The 18,529-nt window shown below is 33.8% G+C and overlaps 2 protein-coding genes and 1 long non-coding RNA gene across 9 annotated transcripts in view; 2 read left to right on the top strand and 1 right to left on the bottom strand.

Moving 5' to 3' along the window:
• The window catches only part of LOC120175618 (zinc finger CCCH domain-containing protein 19-like), a 35,465-nt gene that overhangs the window by 11,936 nt on the left and 5,000 nt on the right, over positions 1 to 18,529 (bottom strand). The window contains exons 2-6 of one of the 5 annotated variants that reach the window (XM_039182228.1): positions 14,692 to 14,698; positions 4,017 to 4,029; positions 3,187 to 3,796; positions 3,026 to 3,105; positions 912 to 1,099 (exon numbers count right to left, since the gene is read on the bottom strand). In XM_039182228.1, the coding sequence (XP_039038159.1) occupies positions 912 to 1,099; positions 3,026 to 3,105; positions 3,187 to 3,785 (867 nt within the window). In that variant the 5' untranslated portion in view covers positions 3,786 to 3,796; positions 4,017 to 4,029; positions 14,692 to 14,698. Of the gene's footprint in view, positions 1 to 911; positions 1,100 to 3,025; positions 3,106 to 3,186; positions 4,881 to 14,691; positions 14,699 to 17,303; positions 17,315 to 18,529 lie in introns of those variants that run through there. The other 4 variants (XM_039182227.1, XM_039182229.1, XM_039182225.1 and 1 more) reach the window with 4 other exon arrangements.
• On the top strand, positions 675 to 18,186 carry LOC120175625. Its single transcript, XR_005521265.1, has 3 exons — positions 675 to 685; positions 6,033 to 6,043; positions 17,952 to 18,186. It is a non-coding gene; the product is annotated as an uncharacterized LOC120175625 (long non-coding RNA).
• Positions 12,232 to 18,186, top strand: LOC120175619 (kinesin-like protein KIN-7E). Of its 3 annotated transcripts, none has more exons than XM_039182231.1 (16): positions 12,232 to 12,288; positions 12,502 to 12,646; positions 13,113 to 13,196; positions 13,235 to 13,481; positions 13,810 to 13,899; positions 14,000 to 14,100; positions 14,201 to 14,314; positions 14,394 to 14,475; positions 14,565 to 14,632; positions 14,743 to 14,808; positions 14,902 to 15,026; positions 15,405 to 15,744; positions 16,112 to 16,216; positions 16,340 to 16,954; positions 17,060 to 17,379; positions 17,603 to 18,186. In XM_039182231.1, the coding sequence occupies exons 4-16, from the start codon at positions 13,310 to 13,312 to the stop codon at positions 17,922 to 17,924; spliced, it is 2,520 nt and encodes an 839-aa protein (XP_039038162.1). In that variant the 5' UTR covers positions 12,232 to 12,288; positions 12,502 to 12,646; positions 13,113 to 13,196; positions 13,235 to 13,309; the 3' UTR covers positions 17,925 to 18,186. The 3 variants fall into 3 exon arrangements, with proteins under 3 accessions (XP_039038162.1, XP_039038163.1, XP_039038161.1); XM_039182232.1 differs by having other exon boundaries at positions 13,109 to 13,196; positions 17,066 to 17,379; XM_039182230.1 differs by having other exon boundaries at positions 13,109 to 13,197; positions 13,236 to 13,481.

Genomic DNA, 18,529 nt, shown 5'->3' with positions numbered 1-18,529 from the left:
AGAATTTCCACCAAACTAGCAGCAAGAGAGAGAGAGAGAGAGCAAAGCAACTAATAAACCCGAAAATCCCAAACAAAGAACTAATCAACATTCATATGTGAATACAGCCACAGAATAACTAGTAATCTGTTGACTTTATTTACTGAACCAAGACGAAATATTAATGCATGTTTCTCGATTTCCCTTTTAGCTCAGGCTCAGCACAGTCTCTCAATCTGAAAGACTTAACATGTGATGTTCTCTGGTGAACACTCTCCAGTCTTTTTCATTTTTTCTTACAGACAAAACAAAAAGCAGAAACCATTGAAGAATGCAACTGAAAACAATGCCAGTATGAAGGTCAAGAGGTATAGCCATACAATTCAAACTCGTTGACTATTTTTCAAAGATTGTGAAACATTTAAAGAAACATAGACTTGAAACAATCTATAATGAAGCATGCTAAAAAACCAAAATAAATCACCCTAATAAAACAGCCAAAAGAGACAGAATAACCCCCCCCCCAAAAAAAAAAGAGCTCAAGAATTATATCAATAATTTTGACATTATATGAGGAAAGAAAGTTGATTATATGAAATCACCTGTTACATATTCGCAACTTACCACATTAACAATCCTATTAGGCTAAAAAATTATCAAAAGAAACTAAATTTTGAAACACAGTATAGCAGACAAATCGAGATAAGTGCAGAAATGATTCCAAATATAAAATTCCCACAATCAAATAAAATCATGGAAGCATACTGCAAATACAAAAGACAACATCAGGAGTTGCACACTCTTAATGCATATATAACTGAAAACAACACAATCAAGCTCACAATGTTCAATGATGAAACAATAATGAAACATTGCAAATGCAAAGAATAAAACAAAAATTAAATGGAAATAAAATTACAGTATAATAATACTATTTCTTCATTTACCTGATCCTTCCTTTCAATCAACATGACAAGATTCATGCATGACTCGCAGAAACCTTTGTTACCCCTAACACATAGGATTACAGCATCTTTGATGCATCCCTTGCACAAGGAAAAGGTACATGTATAACACATATAATGGGCATTCTTCTTACAGTTGCTACATAGATGCCAACCTAATTCACAGAAAGCACAACTTGAATTAGAATAGAGAAGTAAAAAGTACCATAAAGACATTTTCTCTATACATAAAAACCAAAGTTGATAAATGAAATTTATACATATATATAAGCAAAGAATGATGACAACAGAGAAATCAGACCACGGTGTCAACCAACATATTTTTTACCTGCAGCATCTTAACAGAAAGTAACAGCAAACAAGTAGTCACACAAATAGGCAAACAGAAAGATATTCACAAATGCACATTCCAAGTCCCTAAATGCCTATGCCCCCTTAAGCCTCGAGCTCGAGCAAGCACCCTTGCATAAAGAATTCTAAAAGCTTATGAACCAGTCTTTCTTTCTTCAGACATTGAAAAAAAAATGCAGACAAAAAATGTCATAACCTTGAACATGAATATTTTAGTAGAGCCTCTTATCATACATTATAGAATGTTCATCATTCTTTGATGATCCCAAAGTGTATAACATAAGCATATAACACGGCTGTCACTCAGTGGATCATGCTTACAAAGTTAGCTTATCCTACCAATTGTATCCTGAAATCTATATAACCAGTTCTGTCAGCTGTCTTGCCTATTTCTCATTCAAGCCAAAAGGTATATATTCCATTCAGGTCTTTTCCCTTCATTTTCCACACAAAAATGTTATACTTCCCACTCCCCACTGCATCTTTTCATACTAATGAGCATCTGAAAGTTGAGCTTTCTCAAGGAGAAGGGCACTGCTTGGAGGTACAAAAGAAGAGAAAAGAAAATTTTCTATGTTAAATAAGACCAAAAAATGGCTTGCCCAGTGTTTGCAAAATAGTAGTCTCTTGTCCCATAATCATTTAACACGAATTAATGAAACTGTAAGTTCTTATTCCTTTTTTGTGCATAGTTTAAACAAACAAAGAGAAGTATTTCCGGTTGGCTCAAGTGAAGGGCATTTAGGGCAGACCAAATTGCCTTTTGCAAAGATAGCTACATGTCATTCTCAGTTAACATCAGAAAAAAATTGACCAAAAGTTCAATTCAGCATCACTCCATGTGAAATTTCAACGGGTCCTTAGCAATAAGAAAAACACAATTTTAAAGTTCCAAACATATCATTAGTTGGCCCCAAATGCACATTTAGCATGCAAGTGGATATCTGTCACTCTACATGAAATTCAATCAACTTGCAAGCTCCAAAACTGATGTCATAATTTCTGCCCACTTATAAAGTCAAAGTACAGCAGTTGCATGGTTCTGCACTTATGTCTAAATAAAAGGCAGGTAACCAAGCTCTCACACACTGGACCGGGAGTATTACAAATATAAACACTGAAGTCACTGGAAAACTCAGCATTTTGACCTTGATTGAATTTTTTTCATGAGCGAAGGGCATCGGATGACTAAGCGATGATTGCATTCCAGGACAATAATTACAACGTGCAGTTTTGCTTCAAATCCAAGCATTGTGAGTAGCCATTTCCTTGACCTGGAATGAAAGGTGAACCCTATTTACTACAGAGAGATACTACACTTCAAATGTTCTTTTGAGCGCCATTAAACCCATTCAAGAAGCATGCAAAACTTTAGCGGTGTCCTGATCAAAACTAAACAATGAACTTCCTTGCCTTCAGAAAAGCCCACTCCAGCAGATTTCACTGTCATTTACATCAAACATTTCGCAAAGAAAAGAAGTAATGACTTCAATAATGGTGCAATCAAATACAAAATCAAATTTTTTGGAGCCCATGTTCCTAAATCAGTATCGGCTTGCGAGCAAACAGCAATTTTTCACCTAAATATTGCAAAAAATAATAATAGACGATACGCTCGAGGTAAAAATAAAATAGCACCACTGTGACAAGCAACAGATTGTTTCATATTCCACAAGGCCCTAAAATAAACTCAGGTTTTAGAAGTTAGAGAGTGCAATAAAGGAACTTACCACAATTCCATTTACCCTTTGTTTGAAAGAAAGCCTCATCTCGACCAACACAAGCAGGATGGTAAGCCTTTGGGCAACCCCTAAGGAAGAAAACAACAGAAAGAGTAAGACATTGAATACAAATATACAGCTTGTATGAGATTCAGATTTGGTAGACTCACCTGCGGTCACAAAGCACAAGGGCACCGCCATCAAAGCATATGAAACAGACATCCTCTTCTGCCTTCTTCCTAGATGGAGCTTTTGCCTGAACCTTAGCACTCAAATTCTTTCCCCGCTTCCTCTTGCCAACACTGGCTTTACTAGTATCCTCTATCTCCTCCATACCCTCCATCTCCTCTGCTGCCTCGGTTTCCAACTCTTCTGTCATGTCTGGCAACTCAGAGTAATCTGCTGCTCTCATTACCTCTGCAGTATCTGTCATCTCCGTCTCTGTCCCCTCTGCTTTGTCAACGTCCTCTGCTACATTTCCTAAACATGTATCTTCTTCATTATCCGATTCCTCTTCCATCGCAGGGTCCTCCTCTGCCTCAACCGTATCTGCACCTGCTTCCTCTATAGCATGCATATCCTCCAAATTTTCAGTTTGTTCAGACACATTATTCACCATTTTTCCTTCCATTAAAAGGTACTCCTCTGCCTCGACCATATCCATACTTGCTTCCTCTACAGCATGAATATCCTCCAAATTTTCAGTTTGTTCAGACACGTTATTCACAATTTTTCTTTCCATCACAGGGTTCTCCTCTGACTCAGTCATATCGGTACCTACTTCCCCTACAGCATGAAGATCCTCCAAGTTTCCATGCTCAGACACAGTCGTCACCATTTTTTCTTCCAAAGTTACAACTTTCTCAACCATGTCAATAGCAGTTTCTCCCGCAACCTCTGTTGGAACTGCAAGATCAACAACTGGTTTATCCAGATATTCAATTTTCTCAGCAATGTTATCCACCCCAGTTTTATCCTTAATCTCACCACTTTGCTCCACCTCATTATCCACCGGTAATTCACTTTTCACGGATAAACCAGCCACCTCTCTTTCCTCCATAATTCCAGTTTCCTCCTTAATCACACTTTGCTCTGTTGAATCAGTCACTTCTACGGCCACGCTTGTTTCTTCCTTGACCAAATTTTTTTCTGTCGCATCATCAGTCCCTCTTTCTTCCGCCACGTCAGCCACATCTTTGTCTTCAGGAACATCTAGATTGTCATTCACATCATCAGTCACCTTTTGCTCCACCGAATTACCCGCTTCCTGAGCCAACTCAACAACTTGTTGCCTCGCCGCAGGAACCTCAATTCCCTCCGCTGTCAATCTTTCATCCGACACATCACCCGCATCCTCCATTTCGTCCATCACATCATCTACTGTCGCATCCTCCACAAATTCAGCTCTCTCCCCTTCCACGTGACTATCCTCTCCGTCACCACCTTCCTTATCACCGTCAACCGGAGGCGAATCTTTCATCTCAACACCAGAATCCAACATCCCGTCCTTCTCCTCTCCAACGATCAAATCTTCGCCGCCCTCTTCACCACCAACCGCCACTTCCACATCAACAACTCCCTCCTTCTCAGTAACAGGAGTCACCGCCGATGGAGCAGACTCGAGCTCGGAACGTGGCTCAGTGTTTTGATTCTGCACCTCGGAGACCGTTTCTGTAGTCACCGGAGCATCTTCCAAATGAACAGAGGAATCAACATCGGAGAAGTGGCGAGGCTCTTCTTCCATGGTTTCCATAGAAGGAGAACTGAAATTAAAAAACGAACTGCAAATCAAAAATCGAGTGAAACCCTAGAGATTGAAAGCCCTAGGGTTTTGAGTTCTGGGTAAAATTTATGGGCGTCGTTTTCTCCTTAATTAATTAATTTATTTTAAAAAAATATTTTTCATATCGCGAAATGGAACGAATCGGCGGGTAGGAGAGGAGGGAGCCGGTGTTGCCGTTCGCATATATGAAAAGAAAACACTAATAGGGAGCGAGAGAGAGGGAGATCAAGAGATTTCATTTTATTGTCCTAAAGTGCAAGGTAATGACGAATCTAACCTCATGGGCCTTTGTAATTCAATTCAATCCATCATCCCAATGAGGTTGGTAAATTGGCCCAATAGGCCATTCAATTATTTAGGTAAACTCGTGGGCGTAACGAGTTTACCATGCACTGCAACATTTATTGTAGATCCCAAAATAAAATTCTAATTGACTTAATGAGCTAATCTTTTTACCCGCTTAACTTATTAAGTCAATTTTATTATTGAATTTATCCTACAGTGTAACATTTATTAATTTTATAATATTTATTGTAGATTTCAAAATAAAATATTAACAATTTAAAAAAAAAATTAAAATTACCTGTCTACACAATGTCTGATATAACTAACTCATATGTGTATATATAAAGTTGGGAACCACATAAAATCAGTTAAAAATACGAGTTTATATTGCAAAGGAAAAATCTTTTATTTCATAATTAATACAAAGATTCTAATGAAAAATGATAATGAAATATGTAATATGTTTCTTATAATCTAGTGTTCCAAACCTTCGATCACATGTATGATACTAGTTAATATCAATTGACATTAACATAAATTGGTTGCATCGTCCGTAGATTTGCTAATACCTCTGAGGACGATTGTCTAAATATTTCTTTGTAAAACATTCATACGTCACACATCTTCTCTCATCATAAATATAGTAGATTATTAACGGTCCCTCTGAATCTCTAACCCCAATTCATATGACCTAGTTGATGACAGTTTCGGTACACTATGTCTCTATGATGATCCCGGTATACATCACTACGACTATCGATGCCACCTTGATCTTTTATCATGTTGTCTTTTGGACAATGCCTAGCCACATGACCAACTATATCGCACTAGTTGCATATTGAATTATTTGTACCATCGTGTACCAGGTGACATAACTTTCTACGATTTATATATGTATTATCATTACATAATTATATCATTTATACAGTTAGAGACGGATACACTAAGTTTCATAAAGGGTCAAGTGTATCCCATTGTTTAAAAAATGAAATTTAATTTAACGTGTTAAGTAAAAATGAAAAAAATTGCATATCCATTATTTTTAAAGAAAAAAAAATTGCATATCCCATTATTTTTATTTTTTTATTAAGTTAAGGTGATTACAAAGTAGTATCTAATATTCTTAAGTCTTAATCATATAACAGTAAACGCTTAATCATCTTACTACACTTGTTGGTGCTTGAATTTATAACCTTTAGAAACAACAACGATTTTTTTAGCCGCTCAAATAAGTTGATTTATGCTTACTCTTAAAATTTTAAATCTGCCACGTGTACAATAAACTACAACATTAAATTATATATTCATATATTTGTTTCAATATATTCGTTTCTGAATTCGTGCTTTTTGAGGCGAAAAGTGTAAAATCAGATTCCGGGTATGGACAATCGAGTTTCGGGTTATTGGATCCGACAACCTTGGACTTTTTCTTCACATTGTGTCGGTATGGTTGGGCCGAGTTGAAACTGCATTTTCATGATTAGAAATTCGATTTAAATTTTATATTTAAATCTTGAATCCTACTAAATATATTTTTATATAAAAAATAAAAAAATTAACTAAATATATATAAAAATAAAATTATTATGATAATTATTCCTATATAGATGATAATTATAATATTATTTTAATTCAAACCAGAGTTGAATTAGATACTTTTTACCTTAAACTTTAATATAATCTGATTCGGTTTCATCATTTGTAAATTCCAACTCAATTCAAATTTAATTTTAAAAAAAATCAATCATAAAATTTCAGATTCAAGGATTAAGTAAATAATTTAAAAAGTTTAATATCGGCTCTTTGCTTCAATTATACAATGTAAATTACATAAATGGTCCTTAACTATAGAGTATTATTCTATTAAGTCTCTCGACTATTAAAAGTTATAAAATTATCCTCTAACTATAGACTGTTACTTTGTTGAGTCCCTCAATTGTTAAAAGTTACAAAATAATCACTCGACTATTTATTATGTTCAAAATTTATATTTTTTGGTTAAAATTTGACAGTATTATAAGTTGAGTGTTATCACGTTAATTGTGGTATGATAAATCTAATTCCATAACCTTAAATGACTCATATTCAATCATCATGTTAAATTTCATCTTAGAAAATTACCATTTTTTAACGAAAAGATGCGAGTTTGAAATATAATGAATAATCAAATGACTATTTTGTAAATTTTAATAGTTGAAGACTTAACAAACCGATATTCTATAGGTGAATAACTATTTTATAACTTTGAATAGTCGATAGATTTTATAAAGTTGTACCCTATAATCAATGACCATTTGTGTACTTTACCCTAAAATCTTTCAAACATCCTTAATTCTATAATTTAACTTTTACTATCATCAAATTACCATCTTCAATCTGTATTTCTTCTTCTTTTGAAACGATTTCCACTACCCATTAAAAATAAGAAATAAAACTCATATTTTATAATAATGTTGTCCTAGTAATATATACAGGATTAAAGGTGTTTAAAATTGGGCACCCGCAGTTTTTTAGGTACATAAAGTACCGGTACCTGGTTTTTCGGACAGTATATTTATCGGTCCGTGACTCGGTCCATTAAGTTCGGGAACATGGTAGTTGGGTACCCGTAAAATCTGGGTACCCGTATTTTCTGGTCACGGATAATTGATTCATATATTTTTTATATTTTTTTAATTTAATTTTTTTTATAAAGTTACATACAAATTTAAAAGTTTATAATATACAATCTACACACAAAAAAGGTGATTTGAAGTTAGTTTTAAGGATAAATAATATTTCCATATATATATATATATATATATATATATATTAAATTTTATTTCCAAAAGAACATTAAAAATATCAATATTGATCATGATTTTTTTTAATATTATATTGACAAATTAATAAAAAATCTCTGGAAATTTTAAAACTTAAAAGTACATGATACAACTCTAAGAAAAATTTAGGTATATAAATTTAATTTTAAGGTAAAAGTATTAAAGAATCTAAAATAAAAATATAATTTAATATATATATATATTAAACCATATACTCATTTATAAAAAAATCGGCACAAACCCAACTATCCAAAAAATTACGGGCAGGGTACCTAGCTCGATCAGATAATTTTTTTTTTTAAATTACTCTATATTTTTATGTTCAAGTCGGTGGATCGACAGAGCGAATTAACCGAGTTAAGTATTTTTAAACCCCTATACATGATTATTAAAAATTCCGACCGACTGAATCTAAATTTCCTTCGATAAATACATCTTTCCACAAAAGTATTGATTAAGGAGCCAATAGTAATTCAACGAAATTATATTTTTATTACATTCTCCTTGCAAAAAGAATTGGTCCTTGTCTGAATTTGTTCTGTTTTCTTTAGCTATTAGGATAAACCAAGAAGAGTCGTATGCTACATGGAACCAACAAGTCATCTATAAATGTCATTAAATATTTTGATTAATTAAAATACTAAAAGACCTTTTAATTTATGTTATAGTTTTAAAATTTAACACGAAACTTATCTCAATGGTCAAAGAAATTATTATTGTTTTTAGAGATTACGGGTTCAGAACTAGCAGTTACAATATGATAATTGAATGTTCATTATTAAATAGTTTAGAATAGTGATGACAACGGTTCGGGTTCGGGTTGGATTTTTTTCCAACCTGATCCGACCGAATCCACCCGACCCTAAAATTATATATCCTTCAACCGAGTTCGACCTGACTCAATTTTTTAGAGTATAAATCTAACCCGATCCGACATGGACTAAGGATTTAATTTAAAAATAATAAAATTTTAAAAGAAATTACGCTATTATCCTCAGGTCGAGTCAGGTCAAAGTTTTTTCACCATTCACCCAAACTCGACCCGACTTCATCACTTAAAAAATCGACCCGACGCGAATCGACTCGAACCCAATTTTTAAAAAAATATGACCTGGTCGAGTTGGAACCTGTCGGATGTGGGTGAAATTATCATTCCTAGTTGAGAGTATTTAGAACATATACTACTTTGTAATCACCTGGAGATGGACCTAGGCGGGGCGGATGGAGGCAGTCGTCATGTCTAAAAATTTAAAATTACTATATATTTTATTTTCAATTAAAAATATATTTTCATCCCCTAAAATTTAATAAATTCAACTTTATCACCCAAACATAAAATTTTGCCACCGTCCCCGTAATCACATTAGTTTAATAAAATATATTTTTGAATTTTTTATTTTATTTAAAAAATAAAAAAAATGGTTTGAATAAAGTTTTTAAAAATAGACGTTTGGTTTAACATTTCAATTTTTTTCTTATAATATTTTATTTTTATTATTTAATGATTAATTCTTAATATTTGATGAATTTAGGAAAAAAAATATTGGTCAATATGTTTAGTATAATTTAAAATTTGAAAAATAAATCACGGAAGTGATCAAACTTGAGTGCACGTTGAAAGAATGTATTCTAAATTAATAAATATTGATCTTTCATTTTGTTAGTTACAATCATCGACCTACCCATCTTTCCAAATTCCATCATCATTTGACAAATTTTAATTTGTTTATCAATATGGTTGAAATTATCTTTAGTGTTTAAATGGTATGTATATGCACCTACCGACGTAGGATTTTATGTTAAAAGTGAATTTAAAATTTATAAAATTTTAAAGGGTGAAAATAAATTTTTAATAGAAAATATATAAAACTCTAAAATTTATTATAATTTTATATTCTTAAGGGGCGACCGTCTCCACCCGCCCCGTCTAAGTCCATCTCTATTTATATGTATAGGGATAAGTGACCAATTACATTTGACTGATTAATTAAGTTGTTTATTTTTATTATTTTATATTCTCGTAGTTTATAAGTTATAGACTTATCATAAGTAATCTCGTTCCTTTTCCTTGACCCCTTTTTACCTCCCCTCTAGATAATATTAGGATTAGATTTAAAGTTTATAAAAAAAAAGTATAGGATTAGGATTTTTCAAGTTCAGGTCGAGTGAGTCATTTTTTAAGGATAATTTTGGATTGATCGATTCATGTTTAAGATGAAAAAATCTCGACTCAACCTAATTCGATATAATAATATAATTATCTATTATATATATATATATATATAGTCTAACACTTGATTTTGGTATGTAAATTTCCAAACAGAAATTATTTTATTCACAATAATTTAAACTCAATACCTGCTTAAATGAAATTAAATTGCTTATCGGTTGAACCAAATATCGATTGATTTTAATATATTTTGTCCTATAATTTATTGAAGATTTGGCATTCCTCGAGACATGAAAAACAAAAATAATAAATAAAAAAACATATTAATATTTTCAACAATCTAACGGTAAGAAAACTCCGATGGAAACGGTATATGATCTGACAAATACGTGAGGACCACGTGCCTTCTCCATTTCACATTAAAAAAGGCAAGGGCACAATCGTAATTGACTTACACAAAAGAGCCGAAGGGCCAGCCCAAAGCCAAGAGAAGAAGCTTCAAAGGATGTTGACGCTGCATCAGATTTGCAGGACCAGTATTATTTTAGGGTAAAGTATACAAATGGTCATCGGGATATAGGGTATTATTTTATTGAGTCATTCGATTATTAAAAATTATAAAATAGTCTCACAACTATCATATATTAATTTGCTAAATCATTGACTATTTAAAAAATATAACTATTAAAAAATATAAAATAGTCATTTGATTATTCATATGTTTTAAATTCGCATTTTTCTATTAAAAATTAACGATCGTCTAAGCTAGATGTTAACACGTTCGTTATAAAATGATAAAATCTTCTCATAACTGTACGAATTGTATTTCGTGGATCGAGTCTATGTTTATATTATATATTCGAGTCAATGCTTGAAAGCAACGATAATATTAGTGGACATTGTTAAAATATATTTTATCATATTCAAATTAGTAAGTTAACGACAAACTCAGAAAACCATCATTTTCTATGGAAAAGAACGGGTTTGAAATACATGAATACTCATGTGTCAATTTTATAATTTTTAATAGTCTGAAAAACTCAACAAAGCATCATTCTATAGTCGAAAATCATATTATAATTTTTAATAATCTATACCAATTTGAACAATTTGTTTATAAATTGTGTATACGTCGTTAATGATTAAAAAAAATCAAAATAAATATTGGATTGATTGGTGGATCAATAACAATTTACCTTAAAGTTATATTTTGCTCCTAAAATAATAAGGCGAAAGTCATAGGATGTTTAATAATACATTATTAATTGAATATTCATTTTTCAGATAGATAAAAATTAAATTTTATAAAAATAAATTATTAATATTTTCAGTTGGATTAAATCTAATTATTTGAAGGTGTATTTGTTATATGGTAAACTACATATTTAGTACAAAAACTATCAATTTTGATCCGTTTTGTAACCAGAAATGAACCTAGGCGGGGGCGATCGTCCCCTTAAGAATTTAAAATTACCATATATTTTAGATTTTTTTCTATATATTTCTATTGAGAATATGTTTTGTCCCCTAAAATTTTATAAGTTCAAATTCGACTCTTAAAATTTTATAAGTTTAAGTTTGCCCCTAACATAAATTCCTACGTATGTCCTGACTTGTAACATAAAAAAGTCATTGAATTAAGAAAAATTACACATTAAGTGCATAAACTATTAATTTTAGTTTATTTTATCAATTAAACTTTTAATTTGTTTAAAATAACACATAAAATTTAGTTTTTGTTTTATTTTAGTACCCATCGTTAAAAACTGTAGTTTTTGTTTCATTTTAGTAATCCGTTCAAAATTTAACGTTAAGTTTGAAAAAAATGAAAGTTTAGGTACTAAAACGAACCAAAACTGATAATTTAAGTACTAAACACATCAAGTTTTTAACGACGATATTAAAAAATAAAATGAAAACTAAATGTTAGATATGATTTTAAAAAATAAAAGTTTAGGTACTAAAACTGATAATTTAGGCACTAAATTCATAGTTTACTCTTGAATTAAAAAGAAGAGAAACAAAATTTTTAAACTCAGAAGGGTAGAAGGACTTGGAGCCGAGTTAGACCATATTTTCGCTATCTATTTTAATCCTTTATTTAAATTGATATTCTCGATTTTGTCCCTCCTTTTCAGCTTTATTTAAACTACTAGGCACCTTTGATTTTTTTTCCTCCATTTCTGCCTCTGTTTTCTGCTCTCCCTGTCAGGTCTCTCTTCTCTTATTCTCTTCGATGATGTTCGTAGCAGCTTTCATTTCATTAAAAAGCTTTAAATTAAACGAGGAATTTCAATTTGTTTTATTGTATTAAAGATTGGAAAGTGGAATTTGTTTTGTGTTTTTGTTCGTACATTGAAATGCTCTATTTCATCGTGTGTTTTTTTATCTGGATTCAAATTGTGTTGTTTTTTGGATTTTGCAGAGCTCGAGTTTCGAGGTGGAAGGCAGGAAGAGTATGGCTAAGGGGTTCAGATCAGAGAATAATGGAGGGAAAACGACAGTGTTTTGGTACTAAAGTTGACGCCGTCGTCAGTTCTTTTAACTGAGCCACCGTCCTTCTTTTCCAGGTATAAAAGAAGCAGAAATGAGAGAATGAATTAATTTTTTTAATTATTCATGTGTACAAAGTTAAATATTGTCGTTTAGCTCGGCATTTACGCATATTTGATTGCCACTACGGGGAATTTTCTGCTCTTTCAATAATTAAAAGTCAGTGTTTTCGTTATTTTTTTTTTCAAAAATATTATTATTATTTTGGGTGTGGGGTTGAGATTATGGAGGGAGGGAGCTTTTCATCTTAACTGCCAGATTCGTTTCCATTTGTTTTCTTTTTTGCAATTTTTTTACTTGATGTTTAACTGTAAAATTAAATTATTAAAATGGAATCATTTTCAAATTGGTTGGAAATAAACCTTATGATTAACTCGTTGTTACTGATATGACCCCGTGATTATATTGTCATACTCATGGTCATGGATAATTTTCTGTAATTGGTTGGATTTGTAATCTTGATTATCTTCTTGTTGCAGATAGATTATAGTTGTGAATGCATGAGCTCAGGCTTAATATTTGTTGGGCAACCACAACAAACTTGCTTGCATTTTTAGGAAAGCAACAGTGAGTTTGTGTATTTGATCTCTTGAGTTTGAATTTCTGGGGGGTAACTGTAAAAGAGGACTGTGATAATTGGGGCAATTGGTGGGGAAGAGTTAAAGTTGGAGAAGGTGCAAATGGCAGCTGCTCGCGAGGAGAAGATTCTTGTTTTGGTGAGGTTGAGGCCTTTGAGTGACAAGGAAGTTGTAGCAAATGAAGTTGCCGACTGGGAGTGCATCAACGAAAATACTATCCTATACCGGAACACCCTCAGGGAAGGATCCACGTTCCCATCTGCCTATACATTCGGTAAGAAAACTCCTTCCGTCTTCATTTTTTTTTTTGTTTGTGGTCAAACCAACTTTGTTGCATTAAACTATTGAGAACTTGCTGAGTGGCTTCTATTTTCTCAAGTTGGCATTTTTTTACTTTGGTAAATGATACTAAAATTTTCCTTTAATAGCCTGGTTAATTGAACCTAGGCCAGCTTAATGATGGAAACATGCATTGTTGGCTTACGTTCTAAAATCAGGTTTAAAAGCATCAAACGTGGACCATTTCTGTTATGTGCTTGAGATTGACAATAGTTTTGATCAATGGATTGTACCCTTTTTTTCCCTTCTTATGGTGGGAACAGATAGAGTATTTCGAGGTGACTGCTCGACAGAGCAAGTGTATCAGGAAGGAGCTAAGGAGATTGCTCTTTCTGTTGTTAACGGTATTAATTGTAAGTAGGGGCATTGACATCTCGGCAATTGTTCTCTGTTTATAAACTTCATGGTGAATAAGAAGTTTTCTCTAACAAACTTCCTTCATCTGTTCCCCAGCTAGCATTTTTGCATATGGACAAACTAGCAGCGGGAAGACATACACGATGGATGGAATAACTGAGTATACTGTTGCAGATATATTTGACTACATAAACAGAGTACTGAAAGTTTTAACTCATTTCTGTTCCATCATGTTGCATGTTCTCGAGGTTATTGTTTAAAAGTGATTTTTACATAGTACCAATATTATCATTCCAGCATGAAGAGAGAGCATTTGTTTTGAAGTTCTCAGCAATTGAGATATATAATGAAGTTATTAGAGATCTTCTAAGCTCAGATAACACCCAACTTAGGCTGCGTGATGATCCTGAGGTGAGTAGCAACATCCATATTACAATATTAGTTTCACTTCCGTGAGTTCATGATTGCTCTAAGACGTTCTTTTTGTCAGAGAGGAACTATTGTGGAAAAAGTCACAGAGGAATCTCTGAAGGACTTGAACCATTTGAAAGAACTCCTTGCAATTTGTGAAGGTAAAACATTTTAAAGAGTGCTCTGTTTACCGGATGATGTTGCGCATTTATGTATTATAATTAATTCTTAATACATTGCGCTGTTGCAGCACAAAGAAGAATAGGAGAGACTTCCTTGAATGAGAGAAGTTCCCGATCTCATCAAATTATAAGATTGGTAATCTCCTCTGCCCGTTCTTTTGACATTGCTTGCAGCTTATATGTAATGATGTTAAAAATTTTCCTTTTCATTTTTGCTTACCGTGGTGTGCGTTCTAACATTTGTAGACAATTGAAAGCTCTGCTCGGGAGTTCCTAGGAAAAGAAAATTCTACAACCCTTGCAGCAAGTGTGGTATAGCTCTTGGAATTTACTTTCCACTTTCGCAGTTTGCTAGTTATCAAATGAAAGAAAAAAAATATTAAATGACAAGTTATTTGGGTGCAGAATTTTATTGATTTGGCTGGAAGTGAGCGAGCATCTCAGGCCTTATCCACTGGGACAAGACTGAAAGAGGGTTGCCATATAAATCGTAGTTTACTGACTCTGTCAACTATTGTTCGCAAGCTAAGGTCGGTTGGATTATCTTATGTTAGAGTGCTCTTGTTTTTCATTTCAATCATCTGCAAGAGATTGTTTAATCTCTAATTTCTTTAAGCATCTATATGTAGTTATTTTGTTACTGTGAGGCACTGAAGCTGAATGAGTTCCTATTTGTTTCCTTTATGGTTATCACTTTTCAATTTTAGACTGAAACAAGGCATTTGAGGCATAGTTTTAGGACAGTGTGCTTAATTAGATTCAGATCTGAATCTTTCTCAATGGCACTAATATTTAAACCACTGTTTACAATACTTCTCGACTGTTTGTTCCTTCAACCCAGTAGGATTTTTAGTAATAATCACTGTTAGATTGTTCAACTCACCAATCTGGTGCTATGGTGGATGCAGTAAAGGAAGACAAGGACATATCAATTACAGGGATTCGAAGCTGACACGCGTACTGCAGCCTTGTTTGGGTGGTAATGCCAGGACTGCAATCATATGTACTTTGAGCCCTTCACGAAGCCACGTTGAACAAACGAGGAACACTCTTCTGTTTGCTTGTTGTGCAAAAGAAGTTACTACAAAAGCTCAGGTCAATGTTGTCATGTCTGATAAGGCCTTAGTTAAGCATTTACAAAGAGAGTTGGCCAGGTTAGAAAGTGAACTCAGGAGTCCCGTGCCTCCTCCTTCCACTAACAGCGACTATGCAGCTTTACTGAGAAAGAAAGATCTTCAGATCGAGAAGGTAACCATCCCCTTTGGGAAATTTATAAATGATGTCAAGGGGTCCTCTTTAATGGACAAAATTGATTTTTTTTTTTTTCATTTAATTTTGTCAAAATAAATTGATTAGCTAATTTATGCATCATATGCAATTATCTCTATTTTTTTTTTTCTAGCGTGATAACAATGAACAATAACAAGTTTGTGAATGATGCATTCTGTGTTAATACTTGTAAAGTTTGGGTGATATAAAATTGGTGAATCAAGCAGACTATTGTTTTCTGATTAAGAAGCCTACAACATTGGGGGTGTCTGACATGCAAAATATAGAAGGGAAAGCATAGGCATTTACATTGTACATGTTGCCTAAAATGGATTACACTATTCAGCTGGAGAAGGAGAATAGAGAGTTGACTAAGCAACGTGATCTTGCTCAATCTCGGGTCAAGGATCTGCTAAGCATGATTAGAAGCGATCAAGATTCAGGACAATTGGTTTGTGTTTTGCCTATAGTATCTTTACATGTTATTCTTTTCACTGAATACAGTGTCTGGTTGCAATGTTATTCACTATTTTCATCTTGAAATATAGTTATTCGTTTGATTTGAATTCCTTAGGCAAGAATCAATTACCATTCCAATCAACGAGCAGGCGATACATGGGAGGATGACTATTCAGAATCAGAGTCATCATGTTTGGCTGCTTCTAATCAATTTGATGCACGTGTTAGAAAATTTGATCCAATTCATTGCTACGACAGAGAGAGGGGGAGTCATCGCTATCCTTTGAACAATCATGAAGATCATTCTATACATAATGGTGTAAGTGGAGGACGATTGACACTGAGATTAAATGGAGATGATGTGGCTGGCCAGGAAACAATGTCTAGCCCATTGAATGGACATAGAGAAGCAAATCACATTCAAGAAGGCCCGGAGTTGAGTGGAAGCTGGAGTTGTAGAGCAGATGTTATGGGTACTATATCTTCTCCATATATGGAACATATTGCAAGCACCCCTCCTAATGGGTTCGAGAAAAGCTTTCCTGGAAGACCAGACAGTTACCAAATGAAATTTCCTTCATTAAGTTATGGTCCCGATAGTGGGATGCTTTCCAGGAATGATTCTCTGTCTTCTCTTGGGAGTGCTTCAATCCAGACTTCTGAAGATGAGCAAATTACTAGCATTCATACTTTTGTTGCAGGACTGAAGAAACAACTTGCCAATGGTCAGGTGAGACTGTGCCTATTTTTTCCCTCTGTTGACAAAAACTTCAATCTATGCACTCGGGCATGTCTAATTTGATTTCTTTGCAAATGTGTGGTACTTTCTCCATAGGTTCAGGGCACCGGCCTAGAAGCAGGTGAGTCTGGAAGAAGCATCAGAGATGATGGGTTGGATCCGATGTGTGAAGCACCAGGAACTCCTGTGGATTGGCCACTGGAATTTGAGAGGTTGCGGAGAGAAATACTCAAAGTTTGGCAAGCTTGCCATGTTTCCTTGGTTCACAGAACATATTTCTTCCTCCTTTTTAAAGGCGATCGAACTGATTCAATTTACATGGAGGTAGAACTTAGGAGACTTACCTTCCTCAAGGAAACATTTTCGAAAGGAAACCAAGCTGTAGAAGATGGTCGCACCGTCACATTGGCTTCAAGGTTATCTCTCTTTCTTTCTTGCAACCACCGATTGTCGATACTGAATGTTGCAATCCATGAAGTGTGCTTTAGTTTTCTTGTCGAGGATCCTATTAGAGCCTTAGTAATCGTGTGGAGTTCGACTCAGTCAACGACACATATGCTGTTTTATGTATACTTCCATTCAACATTGTGTTATGGTATCTTTTGCATAATTCTTAATCTCTTAATTTATCCGGCACAGCGAAAGAGCTCTTAGCCGCGAGAGGCAAACCTTGAGCAAGCTGATGCGGAAAAGGTTCTCGGAAGAAGAAAGACAAAAACTATACCAGAAATGGGGCATCGACTTGAACTCGAAGCAGAGAAGGCTGCAGCTGGTGAACCAGTTGTGGAGCAATGACAAGGATATCAATCACATCACCGAGAGCGCCACCATTGTCGCGAAGCTGATCAGGTTCGTAGAGCAGGGGCGTGCCCTCAACGAAATGCTCGGCCTTAGGTTTATTCCGCCGCGGCCTCTGCGGAGATCCTTTAGTTGGAAGAACAGCATGACATCCCTCATATGAGCCTGCGTTTTATGCCTTTGTTGAGAGTTATAGGCCATGATGTAGCATTCTTTTAATGATTGAAATTGTTAACTGATTGTAAAGACCATCCAGATAGAATGGTGTATGAATGTATGTAAATCTTAACCCGAAAACTGGCTTGACGAAATTGCCCATGGCGAAGTTGGGTTTTGAATGTATTTCCCTTAGGTGACACGGATTTGGAAATACTGTTTTCAGAATGTTATTTTATTTTTTTTGGTATAATCACCGGTATTTAAACTATTGATTGATTAATTTAGATCAGGTATTGCAAAAGTGAAGCGACCTTCCCAACTCAGTTTGTCACATTCGCAATCGCGAGAATTCGAATCCCTAATCTTATTTAAAAGATCTAGTATTTCGTCTCATTAAACTAACTTGTTGGTGGTATCGTATAAATGTTATTTTTTGGGTGTTATAATCGTGTTTAAGATCTTATATTTATGTAAGTCCTTTTATAAAATTAACTTTAATTATCACGGTAATGAATATATTTTATAGCATTTGTTATGTTTTATCAAATAATTGCATTTTTCATAAAAAAATGCATTAAGGAATATATTTATCGAAAAATAATTCTCAAC

The sequence above is a fragment of the Hibiscus syriacus genome, unplaced genomic scaffold, assembly GCF_006381635.1.
Source record: "Hibiscus syriacus cultivar Baekdansim isolate YM2019G1 unplaced genomic scaffold, ASM638163v2 tig00112206_pilon, whole genome shotgun sequence".
NCBI lineage: Eukaryota > Viridiplantae > Streptophyta > Magnoliopsida > Malvales > Malvaceae > Hibiscus > Hibiscus syriacus.
This window is presented reverse-complemented; position numbering and strand designations above follow the sequence as displayed.

What these genes read in the sequence shown, in the direction of transcription:
- LOC120175619 (XM_039182231.1), top strand. Translation starts at nt 13,310, where the DNA reads ATGGCAGCTGCTCGCGAGGAGAAGATTCTTGTTTTGGTGAGGTTGAGG. An exon ending in TATTTGACTACATAAACAGA is followed by an intron (nt 14,101 to 14,200) that starts GTACTGAAAGTT and finishes TTATCATTCCAG; the next exon opens with CATGAAGAGAGAGCATTTGT. An exon ending in ACCGTCACATTGGCTTCAAG is followed by an intron (nt 17,380 to 17,602) that starts GTTATCTCTCTT and finishes TATCCGGCACAG; the next exon opens with CGAAAGAGCTCTTAGCCGCG.